At 43.7% G+C, this 19,065-nt stretch overlaps 1 protein-coding gene across 1 annotated transcript in view; it reads left to right on the top strand.

The window, feature by feature from the left end:
* Nucleotides 1-19,065, top strand: part of LOC139659014 (seizure protein 6 homolog) — a 111,825-nt gene that overhangs the window by 48,327 nt on the left and 44,433 nt on the right. The window contains exons 2-3 of the mRNA XM_071537214.1: nucleotides 11,760-12,526; nucleotides 13,272-13,393. Of these exons, the coding sequence (XP_071393315.1) occupies nucleotides 11,760-12,526; nucleotides 13,272-13,393 (889 nt within the window). The remainder of the gene's footprint in view (nucleotides 1-11,759; nucleotides 12,527-13,271; nucleotides 13,394-19,065) is intronic.

Here is a 19,065-nt window from a genome sequence, read left to right as displayed (position 1 = left end):
CTTTGCTACTTCTTCACTCTTAGAAGACGTGTGTGTCATTGCCTGGACCCTGTGTGCTGCAGTTGATTGGCTCGTGTGTGTAGGGTTAAAGACAGAAGCATGACACTCATCCTGTGAACGTGAAAGGGCATATCAAGATCACATTGTCCTGACAGCGCAGTAGTTAGACTCCCTTTCCAGCCTCTGTCAGAGATATGCCAGCATATTACTTCTACACCTGATTGGAGTCCTTCAAGCACAATAAATTTAAATTGGCTGACAGTAGGCAGTGATTTTCTAACTATAGAGAAAAACAGGGGGAGAGCAGAGCCTGGCAAGGTTCCTCTATAGAGAAACAGGGCCTGGCAAAGGCCCTTTCATTTTTGTCAACTTGACTGAAATGCAAGATTCTGGTTGAATAAACATAGCTCAAAATGAACAAATGAACAGAATTACAGCTTATGCATTAAAATCAAAGCCTGCCAGTAAACAAATTTATAAATTAATTTTTGTTAACACAATAAAAACATATCTTTTAAGAAAATCTATACTTTCTGTAGGTTAGATAGGCAGCTGTCTGTCTCAGGATGAAATGTATGACAGACGTTTTTGCTATGAAATGCCGTTAACATACGAGTGCTTGATTAGATCATCCAATTTAGCTTGTTAGCCACAGTATTAGCACAACATTCAAACGATGTAGGTCATACTTGATGTAACGCATTTCCTGTATCACAGTAAAGGAATACATGGCTAGCTGAAGCCAAAGAGTACATACTGTCCTGTTGTGTGGGAGATGCATATGTACTGTGAATTCATCCACAAAGGAACCAATTAATCCTGACTCAATACTTGTCCGGGACACTCCTTGTCAATGTATTTACGCCATCCAATAAACAATTTACCACAGCGATAGTGGTCAATTTCATGTTAAGATAATTTCTGCAGTAGCTAAATATAATAACACGGTTGCACCACCTATGCCTATGGATCTCTTCTTCTTAGTAACGATTTGCGATGTATTCAAGCCTAAGCTTGCATCTGAAATGGCAAATCTGAAAATAGACTGTTTAAAGAGACAGCGGGAGAGGGAGATATCCTATTGTTTATTAATGTGAGCTACACAGATGAGAAAATACTGTAAATGCTACAAGGCATGTGTAGGGGCATGAGGGTTCCTCAAGACTCCCATAGTTGGTTGGGTTCTTAGAGGCGCTTGAGGTGCTTGGAGAACATACAACTTCTACTTTCAAAATCCAGTGCTATATGCTCTGCTAATTTACATTTTACAACCATCTACTTTCCTTAGCATGCACTGCATTTCTACATTCTACATTCTACATTTTCTGACTGTTATGCATTTATTCAGACAGCATCACATGCTACCCATGTTAGGATGAAGATTGTTGGTGGATTTTCACATGATTGTATCTATCTCTATTTTATCTGAAGACATGCTTGTGTAGAGGGTTGGGATCAGATAGCAATATCCTCATAAGAATTTACAGTAAAGTTTAATAATCAGCGAGTGTCATAGGCTAGGTCTTGTATTAGTGAGCACAGAGACAGATTACAACACAGAGACAGATTACATGCTGCAGTTTGCAACTCTCATGCACCCAGAAAAGTCACATATTTGCAACTGATATGTTGGTGGAAAGAGACTGATCTAAGTTGTGTGTAACTGGTCATTTCCTGTTCTGTATCTATTGATTTACATTAGGCTGATAGAGCACAAATTACATTTAAAATTCAGTTATAGCTCCATTCTATGAAACTTCAACTGTAAACATCCAATTAGGGTTTGGAGATAAGAGCAGCATGGTAGCAGTGCCTGGTCCTCTGTAATCACCATGGTGAGGTCTCCAACCTGTACACATTGATCCTGTATTGATCTGTGTATGAGAAACTCTGGTTTAACCCAATGCTCCATTCTCAGTCTCTACGTTCACTCGATATTCTGACTGAAGGGCAGCAACTCGATGGTCAAAAGCCAACCAGCACAGATAGAGACAGAGAGACAAAGATAAGAAAATGAGGGAAAGGCTTTGGTCATGAGCTTCACTAGAAAAACAATTTGGTGGAGAAATAACAATAATCTTGGATAAGGGAAAATCCATAGTTATTCCTCAATTTTAGTTCTATCGTACGTTTTCTAACTTGCTGCTTTTATTCCTTTTTCTTGAGATCGCTCAATCTATTCTTTGCAATTATGAGGGAGGCAGACTTATATACTTCAATCCTTCATGAAGACCTCTCTTTACACTCTTTATTCTCTCTGGTAGCGAGACATGTCAAATATGCTTAGTTTGCCTTTAAAAAGCAGCTTTGGTTGCTCTTGTTGTGACAGAATAAGGCTACAAGGAAATGTTTCCCCTCCATCTCGGAACATCAAAAGGTCTTTGAATTGCTTGTGTCGCCAAGAAAGATAAATGTGGTGTTGTCGCGTCTGCCAGTAAAATGTAATACCATGTGTCAATTCTGTCAGACTGGAAAAGGCTTTGTAAAGAAATTGTTTACTCTTCCTCTTGAATGGCATGATCAAACTTTTATTAGCGTGCAGCATGGCGGTAAAAGCACTCTGCATCAGCAAATGTTACAATGGCTTGCAACTACTTTCTAAGTTTTATGAGCAAAGCAGCGCTTCTCCCGTGACACAATTGATTTCCAGGTTTAATTTAGATGCCATTTCTCATTTAAAAGATAAACGTATGTTTCCTGCTATGGGAGTCCTTTTAGAATCAATAAAGACAAAGGCAGTTTTCCAGGGTGAACGTTTGCCTTCTGGCAAGCAGATTTAAGTATCTATTTTATATGCAGCAAAAGCAACTGGGCTTGTAATCAATACATCCAAAATGAGCCAGTAATTTATAGAATACACAAGCTTGATAATTTAATAATATGTTAAGAATTGATCAGATGGGGATTAAGCGGATATAGACAAGAGATTTGATGGCTGTGAAACTCACCATGGACTTTCAAACATAATAGACATGACATTATTTAGACATAAAAGGTTATTTTGGACAGTTGATATGAAATTTCAAGGAACCAAATTCATATTGGAGATTTAGAACTTACTTATTTACTTACAAATGCATTTGCCAATATAATTTAGCACAAACTCAGAAATCACATGGTTGCAATTGATTGCTGTCATATGCAGCTATATCTTATTACAACATAACATATACGCTAGCATCACAGTACCATAAATTTGACCTCCAAAGTGCATTTTCTAATAAATCTTTATATTACATAGAGGTTTGACTTCCAGTTCAGGCAGCCTCTCGGAGCACCGCAGCTTCATAGGAACATCGCCTTTGGATATCTCACTCATTTGCTGCCTGTGTCAACAACATCCTTTCATCTATAACTATGTGAAGTGTGCTGGCAGCTTTTCTGCCTCATTAAGACAAACTGTCACCCGGAGTACAAGCTAATTAAGGTGTCAAAACACACTGCATTGTTCCATGTTTGTACGCAGGCACATTCTGACGATGATTATATCATTGCTCCTCAATATTTATCACAGCTATTTATTTATGCCACATATCTGGAAAAACACATCATTTTTTTTATTATTATTAGGTTTTTTTTTTCAAATACGTCTAATTTGTTACTTTTATATAAACATATATAGGTTGTATTTGTTGTAAGCTATTTTCTTCAGTACCTTCTATTTGTTCTATTCTTATCCTGTTCTTTACTGCTGCATTGATCTACATTTACCAGAGATTGTTAAAGTTTCATACGACTGAACTGAAAAAAGATGCACACTGAAAGAAGATGAAACAGAAAAGCACATAAAAAGTGTAGATAGATATAAATGGAAACATGAACAGGACAGAAGGAGAAAGGAAGAAGGAGATGTATAAATTTGTATAGAAGAGAAAGATTGAGATGGAATATCTGCCAAAATCATAAAATGTGTGAATTCTGTTTTAGGGAATATTTTCAATGGGCTCATCTCCCCTTGCATCAGTCTCAGTGATGGCATCTCTTAATGAAAAAGAAGGTGATTGCCATAGATGTACTTTCTAGCAGCACCCAAAGGACTATATATTCCAAATGTCTTTCTTGCTACATCAGAACACACTCAAACACGTACAAAAAACAGGAAAGTGGGAAATACTGCCAGTGTACACTGTAAAACAACAAGTCAGCACTATCGTTTCAAAACCCTGAGAAAACCCTGTCCACATACTGTAAAGGTCTACCAGCATGACAAACATCTTTATTGACTCTTGACTAAAACTAAAACTAGCAGCCAGCTGGAGGACATTTGATTACTGCGGGATAAAAGGCCTTAGCCTGTCAAAGCCACTGGAGAGAACTATGAATGTGGAGTGTACCAACGGTTTACATGCAAAAAAGTTAATCTTTTGTCTACCGCATGTAATCAGCTAACTGGGGTACGCTCAGTTTTTTGTCATGCAAAGTTATGCAACCCTCTTCTTTTACACTAAGTGGTAGCCTGACAAGTTTTTTAATAATTTGCAATGGTGGTACCATCCGTCCATCAAATTTCCCAAAACAGCTTGTATGAGGAAAATATGGGAGATAATGAATTAAATATTGGACTTTTGGACCCACAGTGCAATTGTTAGGCTGCAACACTCTTGGATTATGCTGTACGAGCTGTTGGGATAAATTTGATGGACATCCTTTTTTTTGGAATTGTACATTTCAATGGAGTTTTGACTGAATTTTATTTTGGGGTGAGCTATTCCTTTAGATTTTGATTTGTTACTTCCTGAAGGTAAAGAAGTGTCCATACCCAACACTAGAGTTTTCTTTGGGCAAATATAGTGAATCTGCACTGTCTCAATTATGGGAGGATGGGATGCTCTGCTATGTTGCAGCCCCACTTTGTGATGTAGGCCGATAAGATGAGTATATTTTTACATAAAAATCTTGCCCAGTGCAGCTTTAATCCCTGCATATTTCATTCTTTAATTAACTGAACATATTGCTAATCTTCCATCCATGGAATTATTTTATTATTATTTTTTTTACGCTACAAATTGTTAAATTAAACTGTGGATGAAATGCATGCATATGAGTTGTCTGATGAGATCAGCCGTTTACAAAGAGGAGTTACATTTTTCCAGTTGAATCAATTTTTTAAAAGCGGAACCCACTTCCTTGAAAGAGATCAAGACTCCATCAAGGTTGAGGTTGATTGGGTTATTCTAGTCCAGCTGAAGTGTTAATATGAGCTTGTTTCATTTGAAGTGGGGCTCAATCAGTCCTTTTACCAGATCAGCAGTGTCAAAGCCCCATTAGGATGGCAACAAAGTCTCTGAAGAGAATCTCCTTTGCTTACTTACAGCAACCAGAGGACCCAGGTTCACGCTTCATGTCAGCAAGCCTCTGCCCTCCTAACAGGGATTCAGCAACACGCTGAATCTGTGCCAGCGGCAGGGCTGCTGCTCTGTAGCTGTAGCTCACCCTGACCTCTGACCTCCCTGTGCAGGGGGGCAAGACAAGAAAGAATCAATAAAGTATCACATTATCATTATTATTATTATGACCTTAACTGTTGCAAACTAGCCTTGTTCCAGATTCCTGAATCGGGTGCCACTGTCATGGACTCTGCCAGAGCCTCCAGCTCGACCTAGTCTCTCCCTGTTTTGTGTTTGTCTGTCTGTGCTGTTTGTCTCTGTGCAGATCCTGTAGTTCCTGCCCACCTTTTTATCCTGTTTCCCGCCAACCTGCCTGGTCCACCTTCCTGCACATCTCCTGATCATCTTGTTATCCTATCACCTGCCTGCCAGTTTACTTGTTCCTAGTTTCCTCATTAGTCTCAGAAATATTCTCTCTCTGTACACCAGTTCTCTGCCAGATCGTCATTTGTGTTTTTGCCAGATACGTAACCCGCCTGTTTAGTTCTGTTCCTGCCCGTTATGATCTCTGCCTATAACTTCGGTTTTGTTCTTTGCCTCACGATTCTGTACCTTTGCCTGTTTGGACTGACCTTTGGATTTGACCTTTGGAACGGACTGTATTATGAGCTGCCTAATCCTCCAAGTAAAGTTGCTGTTCTCACTCTACCTCTGTCTCCTGCCTGTAATTCTGCACTTGAATCCTTCCTGACCCGTGACAGTACGATCTGGCCAGAAATGGACCCAGTGGAATTTCAGCATCTGTGCACACTGGTTGACAAACCGGGAACCGCACTGAACCAGCATCAAGGACAAATGGCTACCGTCACCCAGAACTTCCAGCTTATCGCTAACAGTGTGGATAACCTGGCTGCACGGATGCGGCCACTCCAGGCTACGGTTCCACCCAACCTTGCTGTGGCAACACCACCTCCAGTGCCCGAACCACCTGTTCAGTTATCGGCTAAGGAGCCCTCCTCCCGGCCATTACAGCGGTGAGGCTGATACTTGTCGTTCCTTCCTCTCTCAGTGTTCTCTGGTTTTTGAGTTGCAGTCTTCCACTTTTTCCATGGACCGGTCCCGAACGGCTTACATTATCACCCTCCTGAGAGGATGAGCCAGGGAGTGGGGAACAGCGGTTTGGGAGGCTAACTCATCTGTTTGTGCTACGTTGGATTCCTTCACCAAGGAGATGAAGGAGGTATTCGACAGGTCAGTCTGTGGCAGAGAGACAGCACGAGTAATGTTACAAACACCCCAGAGAAGAAGGTCAGTCTGATTATGCCATAGATTTTTGCACGTTGGCTGCTAATTGTTCCTGAAATGCTGATGCTCTGTATGACACTTTCTTGAATGGATTGTCAGACTCTATAAAAGACAAACTAGTTACCAGGGAGCTTCCCACGTCACTCGACACCCTCATTGATCTTGCTATTCGTATTGACACTCGTCTGACTCTACGTCACGGGAAAGACTAACCAGCAGAACCCAGTCTCTCTCTCACAGACTGTCACTGCCCAACCCGGGGATCATGGCGGCTGAAACCACCATTTCCCACACAGATATAGAGTCAATGCAGCTGGGCCGCAACCGACTCTCTCTGGTGGAACGTCAGCGACGCATCTCCACTAAATCCTGCCTGTATTGCGGCCAGCCTGGCCACTTCATCGTCAGCTGCCCATTAAAGGTCAAACACTCGCCAGTAGAGCGGGAGTTACTGGTGAGCGTGTTGCCTCTTCCTGAATCCCCCACTAAACGATCTCTGTTACAAGCTACCCTGCAGTGGCGAAACCAACACCTGGATAACCGTGCTGCTGGACTCCGGAGTGGATGAGAGCATGATCGACACAGCACTAGTGAAACAACTGGGCATCTCCAGCTGCCTGGGCACACAAACTGCCTCGACCCATGCAGGCCAGCGCTCTTAATGGAAAACCCTTAGCCAAGGTAAAATTGGTCACCGAGCCTGTCACACTGCTAATTTCTGGCAATCACCGGGAAAGTATCTCTCTGCACCTCATTGACACGCCACAAGTTCCTGTTATTCTTGGTTACCCCTGGTTAGTGAGGCATAACCCACAGATTGACTGGGCTAACAACACCATTCTGGGTTGGAGTACTTTCTGTCCCAATGTCTCTCCTCAGCCTTGGGGCCTGTGAGTTTGTCTGCACCTGTGGAGGAGTTCCCAGACCTGTCGGCTGTTCCAGCCGAATACCTGGACCTCAAGCCAGTATTCAGTAAATCTCGGGCTACCTCCCTGCCTCCACATCGCCCCTATGACTGTGCCATTGACTTCTTCCCTCGGGCAGCGCCTCCCAAGGGCCGTCTGTACTCCTTGACGGGCCCAGGAAGGGAGGCAATGAACAAGTACATTGGTGACGCCGTGGCTGCTGGGATAATCCGCCCCTCGTCTTCCCCTGCTGGTGCTTGGTTCTTCTTTGTGGAGAAGAAGGATAAGACCCTCCGCCCATGCAACGATTTTCGCCCTTTGAACAACATAACGGTAAAGAACCGTTATCCTCTGCCATTAATTGCCTCTGCCTTTGAAAGTCTACAGGGGGCGACGATCTTCACGAAACTGGACCTCCGCAATGCCTACCATTTGGTCCGCATATGTGAAGGGGATGAGTGGAAGACGGTGTTCAACACCCCCAGTGGCCATTATGAGTATCTGCTCATGCCTTTTGGTCTTACCAACGCACCTGCTGTTTTTCAGGCCCTTGTCAACGATGTTCTCAGAGACATGGTAGACCTGTTTGTGTACGTTTACTTGGATGACATTTTGATTTTCTCCAGGTCTCCCCAAGAGCATGTGCAGCATGTCTGACGGGTGCTGCAACTGCTGCTGGAGAACCAGCTATTTGTCAAGGCTGAAAAGTGTGATTTTCACCAGTCGTCTGTTTCCTTCCTGGGGTACATTCTGTCTGCAGGTAAAGTGGACCTAGCTAAGGTCAAAGCCGTGTCGGAGTGGCCCCAGCCCTCTAGACGGAAGGAGCTTCAGAGGTTCCTGGGGTTTGCGAATTTCTATCACAAGTTCATCCGCAACTACAGCACTATTGCTGCTCCATTAACTGCTCTCACCTCTCCCAAGGTGCTTTTCTCCTGGTCAGTGCTTGCTGAAGGGGCGTTCAACAAGCTGAAGAAAGCCTTCACCTCTGCTCCCATCCTGGTCGCCCCGGACCCCAAACTCCAGTTCATTCTGGAGGTGGATGCCTCCATAGGAGTTGGGGCAGTAATATCTCAACGGTCCCCCAAAGACAATAAACTGCACCCCTGTGCATTTTCCTCTCATCGTCTGTCTCCTACAGAAAGAAATTATGATATTGGGAACCGAGAACTGCTGGCTGTGAAGCTGGCGCTGGAGGAGTGGAGGCACTGGTTGGAGGGGCGGAGAAGCCGTTCCTGGTCTGGACGGACCATAAGAACCTGGAATACATCCGGACGGCCAAGCGACTAAACTCCAGGCAAGCCAGGTGGGCCCAATTCTTTTCTCGTTTTGGGTTTACCCTGTCTTATCGCCCAGGCTCCAAGAATACCAAACCGCACGCTCTGTCACATCAGTTTTCTCGGGATGACAAACCCAGGGATCCTGAGGCCATCCTGCCTCGACAATGTCTGATCGCTACTGCTCTTCTCGACATCGAGCAGACGGTCCAAGACGCTCTTCGCCAGCACCCCTCTCCAGGTAATGACCATCCAAAAAGGTTGTTTGTACCCGTGTCTGTCCACCCCCAGGTCCTCCAGTGGGCCCAATCTTCCAAGCTAGCCTGTCCTGGAGTACAACGCACTCTAGCCAACCGCCGGTGATTTTGGTGGCCCAGCATGAGAGACGACACCCTGGAGTTTGTTGTGGCCTGTACTGCTTGTGCCCAGGGGAAGCCGTCAAACCGCCCGTCAGCTGGGCTCTTGCAACCCCTGCCCATTCCACGGAGACCCTGGTCTCACATCGCACTGGACTTCATTACCAGACTCCCTGACTCGGAAGGTAACACGGTAGTGTTGACTGTGGTGGACCGTTTTTCCAAGGCTGTGCATTACGTGCCCTTGCCCAAGTTAACCACAGCTAAGGAGTTGGCCCAGCTAATGATAATTCATGTGTTTAGAGTGCATGGACTGCCTATTTCTGTGGTCTCTGACAGGGGGCTGCAGTTCACCTCACGTTTCTGGAAAGCTTTTTGCACGCTCCGGGTTCCACCCCCAGACAAACGGCCAGACTGAGCGTGCTAATCAGCAGCTGGAGACTGCCCTCCGCTGTATAGTGAGCCAGAATCCGTCTGCCTGGAGCCAGCTCCTACCCTGGGTCGAATACGCCCACAATTCACTCCCGGTGATGTCCACAGGTCTGTCGCCCTTTCAGTGTCGCTACGGCTACCAAGCACCTCTGTTCCCATCACAAGAGGAAGAAACCTATGTGCTTTCGGCTCAAGCCTTTGTCCGCCAGTGCCATCAGACATGGCGCCGTACCTGTGCTCAGCTTCTGGCCAACTCAGCCCGTCAGAAACGGCTGGTTGACCTCCGCAGCACTGCAGCACCCAGTACCGGGTGAGACAGAGGATGTGGCTGTCCGCTCGGGACCTTCCCCTACGTGTGGACTCCTGGAAGATGGCTCCCAGGTTTGTTGGCACATTTCCTGTGTCAAAGGTTATTAACCCCTCTGCTGTGTGCCTTCAGCTCCCCAGCACCTCAGAAGGATTCACCCAACCTTCCACGTCTCCTGATCAAACCCGTTCGGACCAGCCCACTTACCCCGCCCTCCAACCCTCCTCCACCTCCCCGGCTTGTGGACGGCACTGAAGTCTACACAGTTAAAAAGCTTCTGAAGTCACGCCACCGCGGTCGGGGGCTTCAGTACCTTGTGGACTGGGAGGGCTACGGCCCAGAAGAAAGGTGCTGGGTCCCTGCCCGGGACATCCTTAACCCCTCTTTCATCAGAGAGTTTCACCGCCTCCACCCTTACCAACCCAGGAGGACGCCTGGAGGCGTCCGTAGAGGGGGGGGTACTGTCATGGACTCTGCCAGAGCCTCCAGCTCGACCTAGTCTCTCCCTGTGTTTTGTGTTTGTCTGTCTGTGCTGTTTGTCTCTGTGTAGATCCTGTAGTTCCCGCCCACCTGTTTATCCTGTTTCCCGCCAACCTGCCTGCTCCACCTTCCTGCACATCTCCTGATCATCTTGTTATCCAATCACCTGTCTGCCAGTTTTACCACACACCTGTTCCTAGTTTCCTCATTAGTCTCAGCAATATATATATACCAGTCTCTATACACCAGTTCTCTGCCAGATCGTCATTTGTGTTTTTGCCAGATACGTATCCAGCCTGTTTGCCTGCAAAAAGTATGTGGCTCATTGTCATCATAGCCTTACTTACTCTTATTGTATCCTTCACCTTCTTACAATCAAGACTGAGACAGCTGTCTGATGTTAAATAAAATACACAGTATGCATGTAATTATGTAATGCTTTATGTATAATTTGTTTTTAGTTTTTTGAGGGAATTTTTTAATGTTATTTAGTGTTTAGTTTACTTAAGTTATTACACCAGTGTGTTTTTCTCTTCTGATAATAGATATATGAGATTTTTCCTATATGGCAAGGCCAATCCTTATGTTGAATCAATGCTGATTTTACGTGGTTGTAGTATTTACTGGCTATTCACAGATCAGAAGGCAACAATTCTCTTGTTATGGAACACAAAAACAACAACTGCACTTTATATGTGTGTGTATGTCTTGGTAGGGTTGAAAATGTGAGAGGATAAGAATGCAGAATGTCATACTAGCCTTCACCTGGAGTCCTTCGAAAAGCATGTGCCTTTAAACCTTTTATCTTACAAGTCAGTGGACTATTTCTACTTTCTTAATGTTTTTCCATTCTGAGTTTTCTCTCCTTCCCGGACTGTGATTATGGAGCTAGTCTTTGATAATGAACACTCTGGCTGCTGCTTTTCTGCAAGCTGCTACTCACCACTGTCGATATTAATCTGTCACAGGACCCTTAAAAGAATTTCCTACATAGCAATGGAAACAGATACAGTACTGTGCAGTATAACCAATGAAATACTGCAGTAAAACATATGCAGTACTCCCTTCACCATTTTACCTTTTGACACTGAAGCTGCAATGATACTATAGTCCATGTGTTGTGACCAAATGTGTCAAGCCATAAGGTTGTTTTGCTGTTATAGCTAATTGAGGTGTCAAACACCAAAACATTTTATGTTGAAGAATTATACATGAGTCCAGCCTCTCACCACATTAAGCTTAATTCTGGTAGGTTATTATCTGGCAGACTTGACTTCAAAAAGACTGACATTTCTTTTGTATGTTGCTTTTGTAGCTTGCCTATCATGTTTTGCATAGACCAACCATATTATGTTTATTCTTTCAGTGTCCAGTCCAGACGAAGGCAAAACCATGAATCAGAAGACACTGGACCCAGACAGGGGTCTCTTCACACATGCATTAACACAGGACACAGAGAGTGAAGTCCACTCATTGACCACAGTGTCACCGATGAACATACCCAACCACCGGCCTGTCCTCAAGGGCCTGCTGCTCCATGAGTATCTGCTTACAAGGGACTTCCAGGGAGACCAGCACTTCTTCAGGAAGGATGGCTCTCCGGCTACTCATCCCACCATGCCAGGCTCTGTGTCAGATGCAGAGGCAGGAAACCCTGTCACACAGCTGGTGCCCCATGAGGACGCCCCGGCCTTCTCAGATGTTGCCACTACTGCCACCGTGGCTGCCACCACCCCGCTGACCACATTTGCTCCCACAACGCCTGGGCTCCCCATGTCTCTACCGCAGAAGAAGTCCTCCAAGGACAAGAGCAAGGGGGAAGAGAGAGTAGCGGCGACCACAGACTCCCTAACCACTCATGTGACACAGACTACTGTCAGTGACAACAACCCCCTGGCCTCCTCACAGAGAAGTAGGCCTCAAAGCTGGAGTGTTGTTCCTCTAGAGGCCACCCTAGCACCTTCCTCAACGAGGATGGAGAAAGAGGAAGCTAGCGAAACTGTGTTAAAAAACAAAACCAGCCCCGGTCATCAACCCCTCAACCGGACCTCAGCATCCCAAGCAGAAGGCGATGAAGGAACCACCACCACTTCCACCACCACCATCACAACCACCACCATCACCACCATGCAAACATCAGGTAGGCCTTCATCTTTTCTCTGTCTTTCAAAGATGTACCAAGACTAGCACACATGATAGCAACAAAACATAATATATACTGTAGGTTTTTCTGCTGGAAATTCAGAGCTGAAATTGCCTGGTGTCCAGCCCCCATGTATCACAGTCTTTATCACTTTTTGAATTTGCATAGCAATTCATAGAGGCCATAGAGATTTTGGTAGTTGTTGTCGTGCTCTGTAACACTCATCATAAGTAGTATCGACCATCCAATCAGGTTTGTCGGACAGCATCTGTCCGAAATAACTGCTGTGAATAGGCTTGCATCCAGACCCTATGAATCGCCATGCAAATTCAAAAAGTGCTAAAGACTGTGATTCAAGGGGACTGGACACCAGGCAAGAGCTAAGACTCTTCATTCTCAGCTTCCTGCCATTTAGCAGGTGAGGTCCGCAGAGGTCAAGCAAATTGAGCATCAGGTGATCAGCATCACCACTGTTCATTTAGTGTGCTGAGCACATCTCTTTGTCTCTCCACTAGGGATAACAGAGTTGCTCATGTGTCAAAAACAATCTGATTTTGCCTGATGTGTCCTGCCTGTCCTTTCCACTGGCCACAGAGGGCTGAGGGCCCAGATGATCAGTGTGTGAGAGGAATCTGGAGAGATAGTTAGAGGGTTACAGGGCCACTGGGACACAGGTGGACTGTCAGAAAGCTCAGTGGTCTGGGAAAATGGGAATCACTTGTCTTTTCACTGTCTCCTCCAGAGCCGTGCAGTCTGAATTTCACTGACCCCGAGGGTAACATCGAAATCCTGCTGCAGCCCGAGTCTGGAGTGGAGTGTAACTACTTGGTGACTGTCTACCTGGGATATGGGATTGAAGTTCAGGTCAGTGCAAGAGGCTCTCTACATTGTTGTTCCTCATGAGTGATTTAAAGCTACAATATGTTAGCCCCGCCCTTCCTTCCTTTAGCAAGTTCACGCTCCCAAAACGTCACTCATTTTGACTTGTATGTACACTCAGACTTACAGACAGCCAGTTTTGGTTGACAGTTCTGAAAATTCTTTTGCTTGCAGTACTTAGGAGTATTTCAAGCTGTCTGTCTTTCTGGTCTTCTTGTGAGGGCAGATGGAGATAGGAGATAGATAGACAGCAAAGGGCTGGGGTGAGTGGGTGGATGGGGGCACAAGCGATGCGCTGTGTGCCAGGTTGGATATATGCTCACTAAGTCTTTTCACAAAAGGTTGCAAAAATTAACTGTCAGTGTGCGTGTTCCCTGGCATTTGCAATTCTTCAAATGCCTCATTTACCACTGGAGACTTTAAAATATGTGAGCTTTGTCTTGCTGCCTCTGGAGGACTAAGATAAGTCTAGACGAAGAGCATTTGTTTGAGTGTGTGTTTTTCTCTGAATGCTTCCTTAGGGTAACTTTAGTAAATCTTAAACCACTTATACACATACACACGTGCGCACACACACACACACACACACACACACACACACACACACACACACACACACACACACACACACACACACCAACAAATCTGATGTATTAGCTCTCATCTTCCACAGCTTCTCCAGTGCATTCAGCATGAAGTCTAGTGGGAAACTTTGTAAAGAATGAAAGGCTAAGCTGGGAGCATACAGACCTTTTTATCCCCACACTTATCTAGCAGGCTTGATAGGGAAACAGGAGGCTATGTGTTTCAGCTCCACCATACAAACAGATGGAACCGGAGTCTCCCTCATACTCCTACAGCTTAATTGACAGTGGTCCGATGGCAAACTATTCAGATGACAGCTTGGCATATAGTTGAAGAAAATGAACAGCCTTGATTTCTGTTCCTGGAGGGAAAAAATTGATTGACAGGCATGTGTCATACCTTCTCATCATCAGTGTTTCAGGCTCTTTCGCCTGGAGGCTATCCAGGTTTCAAGGTTTTAATGGAATGACAAGGTCACAAGCAGACCTGTGGTGCAGCATTGCAACATTGGTGTACTCACACCAAAAATGATCTTAAAGATGGACACAATTTGAGTGCACATTTTGAATTTGTCATTCCACTTAGCTGATTTTCAGTTCTCAAGACTTCACGTGTGCACACTCCTCACTCACCAGCGTTTACCTCTTGAAGCAGGATGTAATTACTTTCCAGTGTGCTGCTTATATCAAACATGTGTAAATGCCCAGACGCACACACCCACAAACACAAACAAACCATCAATTAGAATGTGAGAAATGTAGCTATCAATGCACACCACAACACATTTATGGTAAGCTATAGTGTTAGAAAGTGAGGTGCTGTACCTTCAAGCATGCTGGCTAAAATGTTAGCTAGCTTAGCTGTAGCAGAGATTTCCAAATGTTAGTTTAGTTGTTTAAATCCTTTGGAAATCAATTGCTTAGTTGAATTCCAGGGGCTTATATCGGCCTGACAAACGAAAGAAAAAGTAAAAGGCCCTGTGTTTATTATATATAATACACGGTGCACAGTGAGACCTATTGATTTGATTTCTGAAAGACTCTTCTTGTAGAGAGCTGCATGTACAGAGCGTTCAGCCTGCTGTTATAATTGTAATGTATTTTATATCATTATAAAGAATAATTCACCTTGCTAATCTTGAACAGTACATTACTTACACAGAGCTAGTAATATGAAAGAAAACTGTATCTAAGCCTACTGTGTGTATATATAGAGCCTATATAAAATATTCAAAGGAATGTTTGATTTTTATGCTTATATATAATTTTAGATCATGATCTGCCTCATTAAACTTGAATATTACATTATCTATACTGCAAGTAATAATTTGGGTTAGTTCCCAAAATTGGTTCCACCCCTGGACTTACTCATCTTCACTGTCTGAATTGCACACATATGCAGTTTACAAAAGTGAAAAGGAAGGTATCAGAGTCTGAAACACCAAATATGATCTCATACCATCAAGATAGTTGAAGCGCACAATATAATTATTAGCATGAGGCTTGAGCAGAGTTGCTTATATGATTTCAGATGCGCGCGTCCCGTGTCCGTCTGTCTCTGTCTGTCCTCTCCACTGTGTTCAATCCCTACTGCATTTTGCACTCTACTGCCCCCAGTCTCCCAGTCTCTGGAGGAAGAAGAGTGCATGTTGACTCATAGCATACAGGGCTCCTACAGATAGACATGCATCACTGAAGGTCACTTGCTGCTGGTCTGAGGGGCAATCTGCTGTCCAGGCTTCTGCTCACTAGGTCCAAATACTCAAACAGAAGCCAGTCAATCAGCCTTCAGAATTTGAAAATGGTCAAGTAGGAATTTGTTGAACATCAGTACACTTAAAATGCCAGGATGTTTTACTTTTTTCTAGGTTTTATTGAGTAAAATTTCATTTTATGGTGGGAAAACATATTTCTCTCACTTTTCTTGCACATATTTGCATTTTAAGACACTGTGTTAATTTCACAAAATTTTGGGAGACCAGCTCCGAAAGTCAATCTGGGAAATGTAGGAAAGCAGTAAATGAAGTAGTATGAGACAGGCTGAGGGAAAGTGGGTACACCAAAAAACGTGAATTACGTCACAAAATAACTCCTGGACTGCATTCAACATCACAATTTGCCATTGTATATCTTGTACATTGTTCTGCTTCCTTGTGTTTGTATTACATCATTCTGTTATATGATTGATTGTTGATCAGTTAGATCTAATTAGACTCATTCTCTGCAAAGTCCTTTCAGACATGCTTGTGATAAAGGGCTATATAAATAAGTTAACTTGAACTTGAACTTGAATTGATGATATATAACAGTGTAAGAGTATCTGAGGGTGGATTTTTCCTTTAGGATTAGGGCCTTATATTACACAGAAAAGTAGTATGGATTGTGTTTTACTTTAAAATACAGCTATATATAAATACAGCATTAGAATTCTTTCACCTCCTCCCAAGAGCAAATTGTATCTAAAAAAAAACATGAGTTGCAAATTTGAATCACAGACATCTCAGGAAAACCAACCTATGTACAACTGTCTGAGGAGTGCTCAATACCAAAGATAAGGCTGAATATCCAAATGCCCAGATTTTATATTTAATCCATGAAGTGCAGACATAACTCAACTCTGAATTGTAGCCAATATGTACGTGGAAGGAATATTGGTGTATTCCCTAAACTACACTACTGCATCTGTAAATACAAATATTTAATTTACTTTTATGGTTTTTTAAACTTTGCACATATCCAGTTCGCATACCACGCCAACATAAGTATGGATGATGCATTCATATACCTGCTACACATATCTTATTCCCACCTGGAGAGGCTGCGGAGCATGTTTTTTGACATAGTGCTTTCAACACCATCCAGCCCCTCCTGCTCAGGGAGAAACTCAGTGCGATACAGGTTGACGCCATGGTGTCCTGGATTTTGGACTATTTAATGGACAGGCTGCAGTTTGTCCACCTCTGGAGCAGTGTGTCGGACATGCTGCAGAGTGGCATGGGAGCGCCCCAGGGGACTGTACTGTCACTATTCCTGTTCACCCTCTATACCTCAGACTTTGGATTCAACTCGGGGTCATTCCACCTCCACAAGTCCTCTGATGACTCTTCTATTGCGGGAGGCATCAGTGAGAGCAAGGAGGAGGAGCACAGGAGTCTGGTGGAGAGCTTTATCAGGTGCTGCAAGGAGAACCATCTGCAGCTCAATGTCAACAAGACAATGGAGCTGGTAGCGAACAGAGCAGGAAGTCACTGTCACCCGTCACCATCCAGGGTGTGGAGGTGGAGATGGTGTAGCCAAGTACCTGGGGCTTCACATCAATAACAAACTGGACTGAACTGACAACACTGAGGCAATGCAAGAGAGAGCAGAGAAGACTGTTCTTCTTGAGGAGGCTCTGATCTTTCAATATGCAAAGCACTACTCAACATGTTCTACCAATCAGGGGTGGCCAGAACACTGTTCTTTGTGGCAATGTGTTGGAGAAGCAACATCGTGGCTAGGGATGCAGGTGAGATAAACAAACTGGTGAGAAAGGCTGAGGCTGGACAATCTGGGGGTTGTAGCAGAGGGGAGAATGAGGACTAAACTGAACTCCACCTTGGACAACACCTCCCTCCCCCTCTATGGTGAGCTGATGCAGCTATGGAGCATCTTCAGCCTTCATCTCATCACACCAAGGTGCAACACAGAGAGGTTAGGTGCTCCTTTGTGCCAACAGCCATCAGATTGTAGCCCAGTTTCACCATCCAGGAGGGGGCTGATGCAGGAAGACTGTACTGCAGTGGACTGATTATACTTTACGGACTATCCTGGACTTCTATCTGGGTTAATAGAGACTCTGCGTATCTCTGCACATCTCTGCACATTCTCTGCACATTAAATGGCACACATCTCTTACAAAAAAGTCATGTGAAAATACATGAATTCAAAGCACATGTGCTTTTTGGACATGTCAATATTTTTTTCATGTTTTCTGATGTCACATGTCATGTCAACTTCAGGTGTGAAACTTTCAATTCTCAGCTGGAAAGTGTTTTTTTCACATGTAGTCACTTGCTCTTACATGTAACAATGTTTGTTTAAAATGTGAAACATTAATTTCACATGCATAACGAACACATTCCCAAAAAACACATACGCTTTGAATTCATGTTTTCACATGTGCCTTTTTTGTAAGGGGAGGACACTTTTCCTGGCCCATGTTCACATAATATAGTGATACTGTGAATAGATTATAAAGAACATCCGTTATGCACACTCCCTTTTTTCTGTACATATGGTACCTCAGTGCTGGAGCTTTGTTACATGGGACAGCTGGTAATGCACATATCCAAAAGGCATATTCTGTGATATAATGCAAGCCAAGACACTTTATGTAAATGTACATGACCTTCTGCAGACTTGTGAATGTAATATAATGTAAATACATGCATATTTTCACATCATGTACATTGCTGTAAATTCACATACTCACTTCTTCAGTTTGCTGTCTAAAAAGAACAGTACTGTCCCTCTCTGACACTAATGATAGCATTGACTAAATAGATATTAAAATACATTTACAATTCTCTCCCCATAACAGATATTTCACTTAGCAAGATGCAACTTTATCATACATGGTATTGCTATTAAATCTGGCTTCTTTGAACAGTTTCCACTCAGAAGAACAGGATATATTCTGATTATTTGATTCATAATACAAGGAAAACCAGCTCAGATCAGTGCTCATGTCCCTTGATTTTGAGAGTCCTATTTTTCACCATCTTTTATGTAATCTTGATGACACTAATCTCCTTTTCATCATAGTCTGAGATAAAGAAAGAGAGATGAAATAGATTGTTGTTGGAGCCTGAGTTAATTGATTGCTTCCACTTTTCTGATGAGCTTATTTGTCATCCTCACACAACTATCTCTGGTGGGATCACAGATCTTCCCCTCCTATTTCCCCGGTGGGATTATGGACATTTGTTAGTGAGATAATCAACTAGCAGATTTGTTGCCATAGATTATTTCCTGGTATTTGTTGTAAAAACTACACATTTTAGTGTAAAAGGTAGGCAGACATTTTTAGTA

This window comes from Centroberyx affinis, unplaced genomic scaffold, assembly GCF_046629955.1.
Source record: "Centroberyx affinis isolate AG114_WGS23_722 - 3 ecotype Tasmania unplaced genomic scaffold, CSIRO-AGI_Caff_v1 ptg002996l_1, whole genome shotgun sequence".
Lineage (NCBI taxonomy): Eukaryota > Metazoa > Chordata > Actinopteri > Beryciformes > Berycidae > Centroberyx > Centroberyx affinis.
This window is presented reverse-complemented; position numbering and strand designations above follow the sequence as displayed.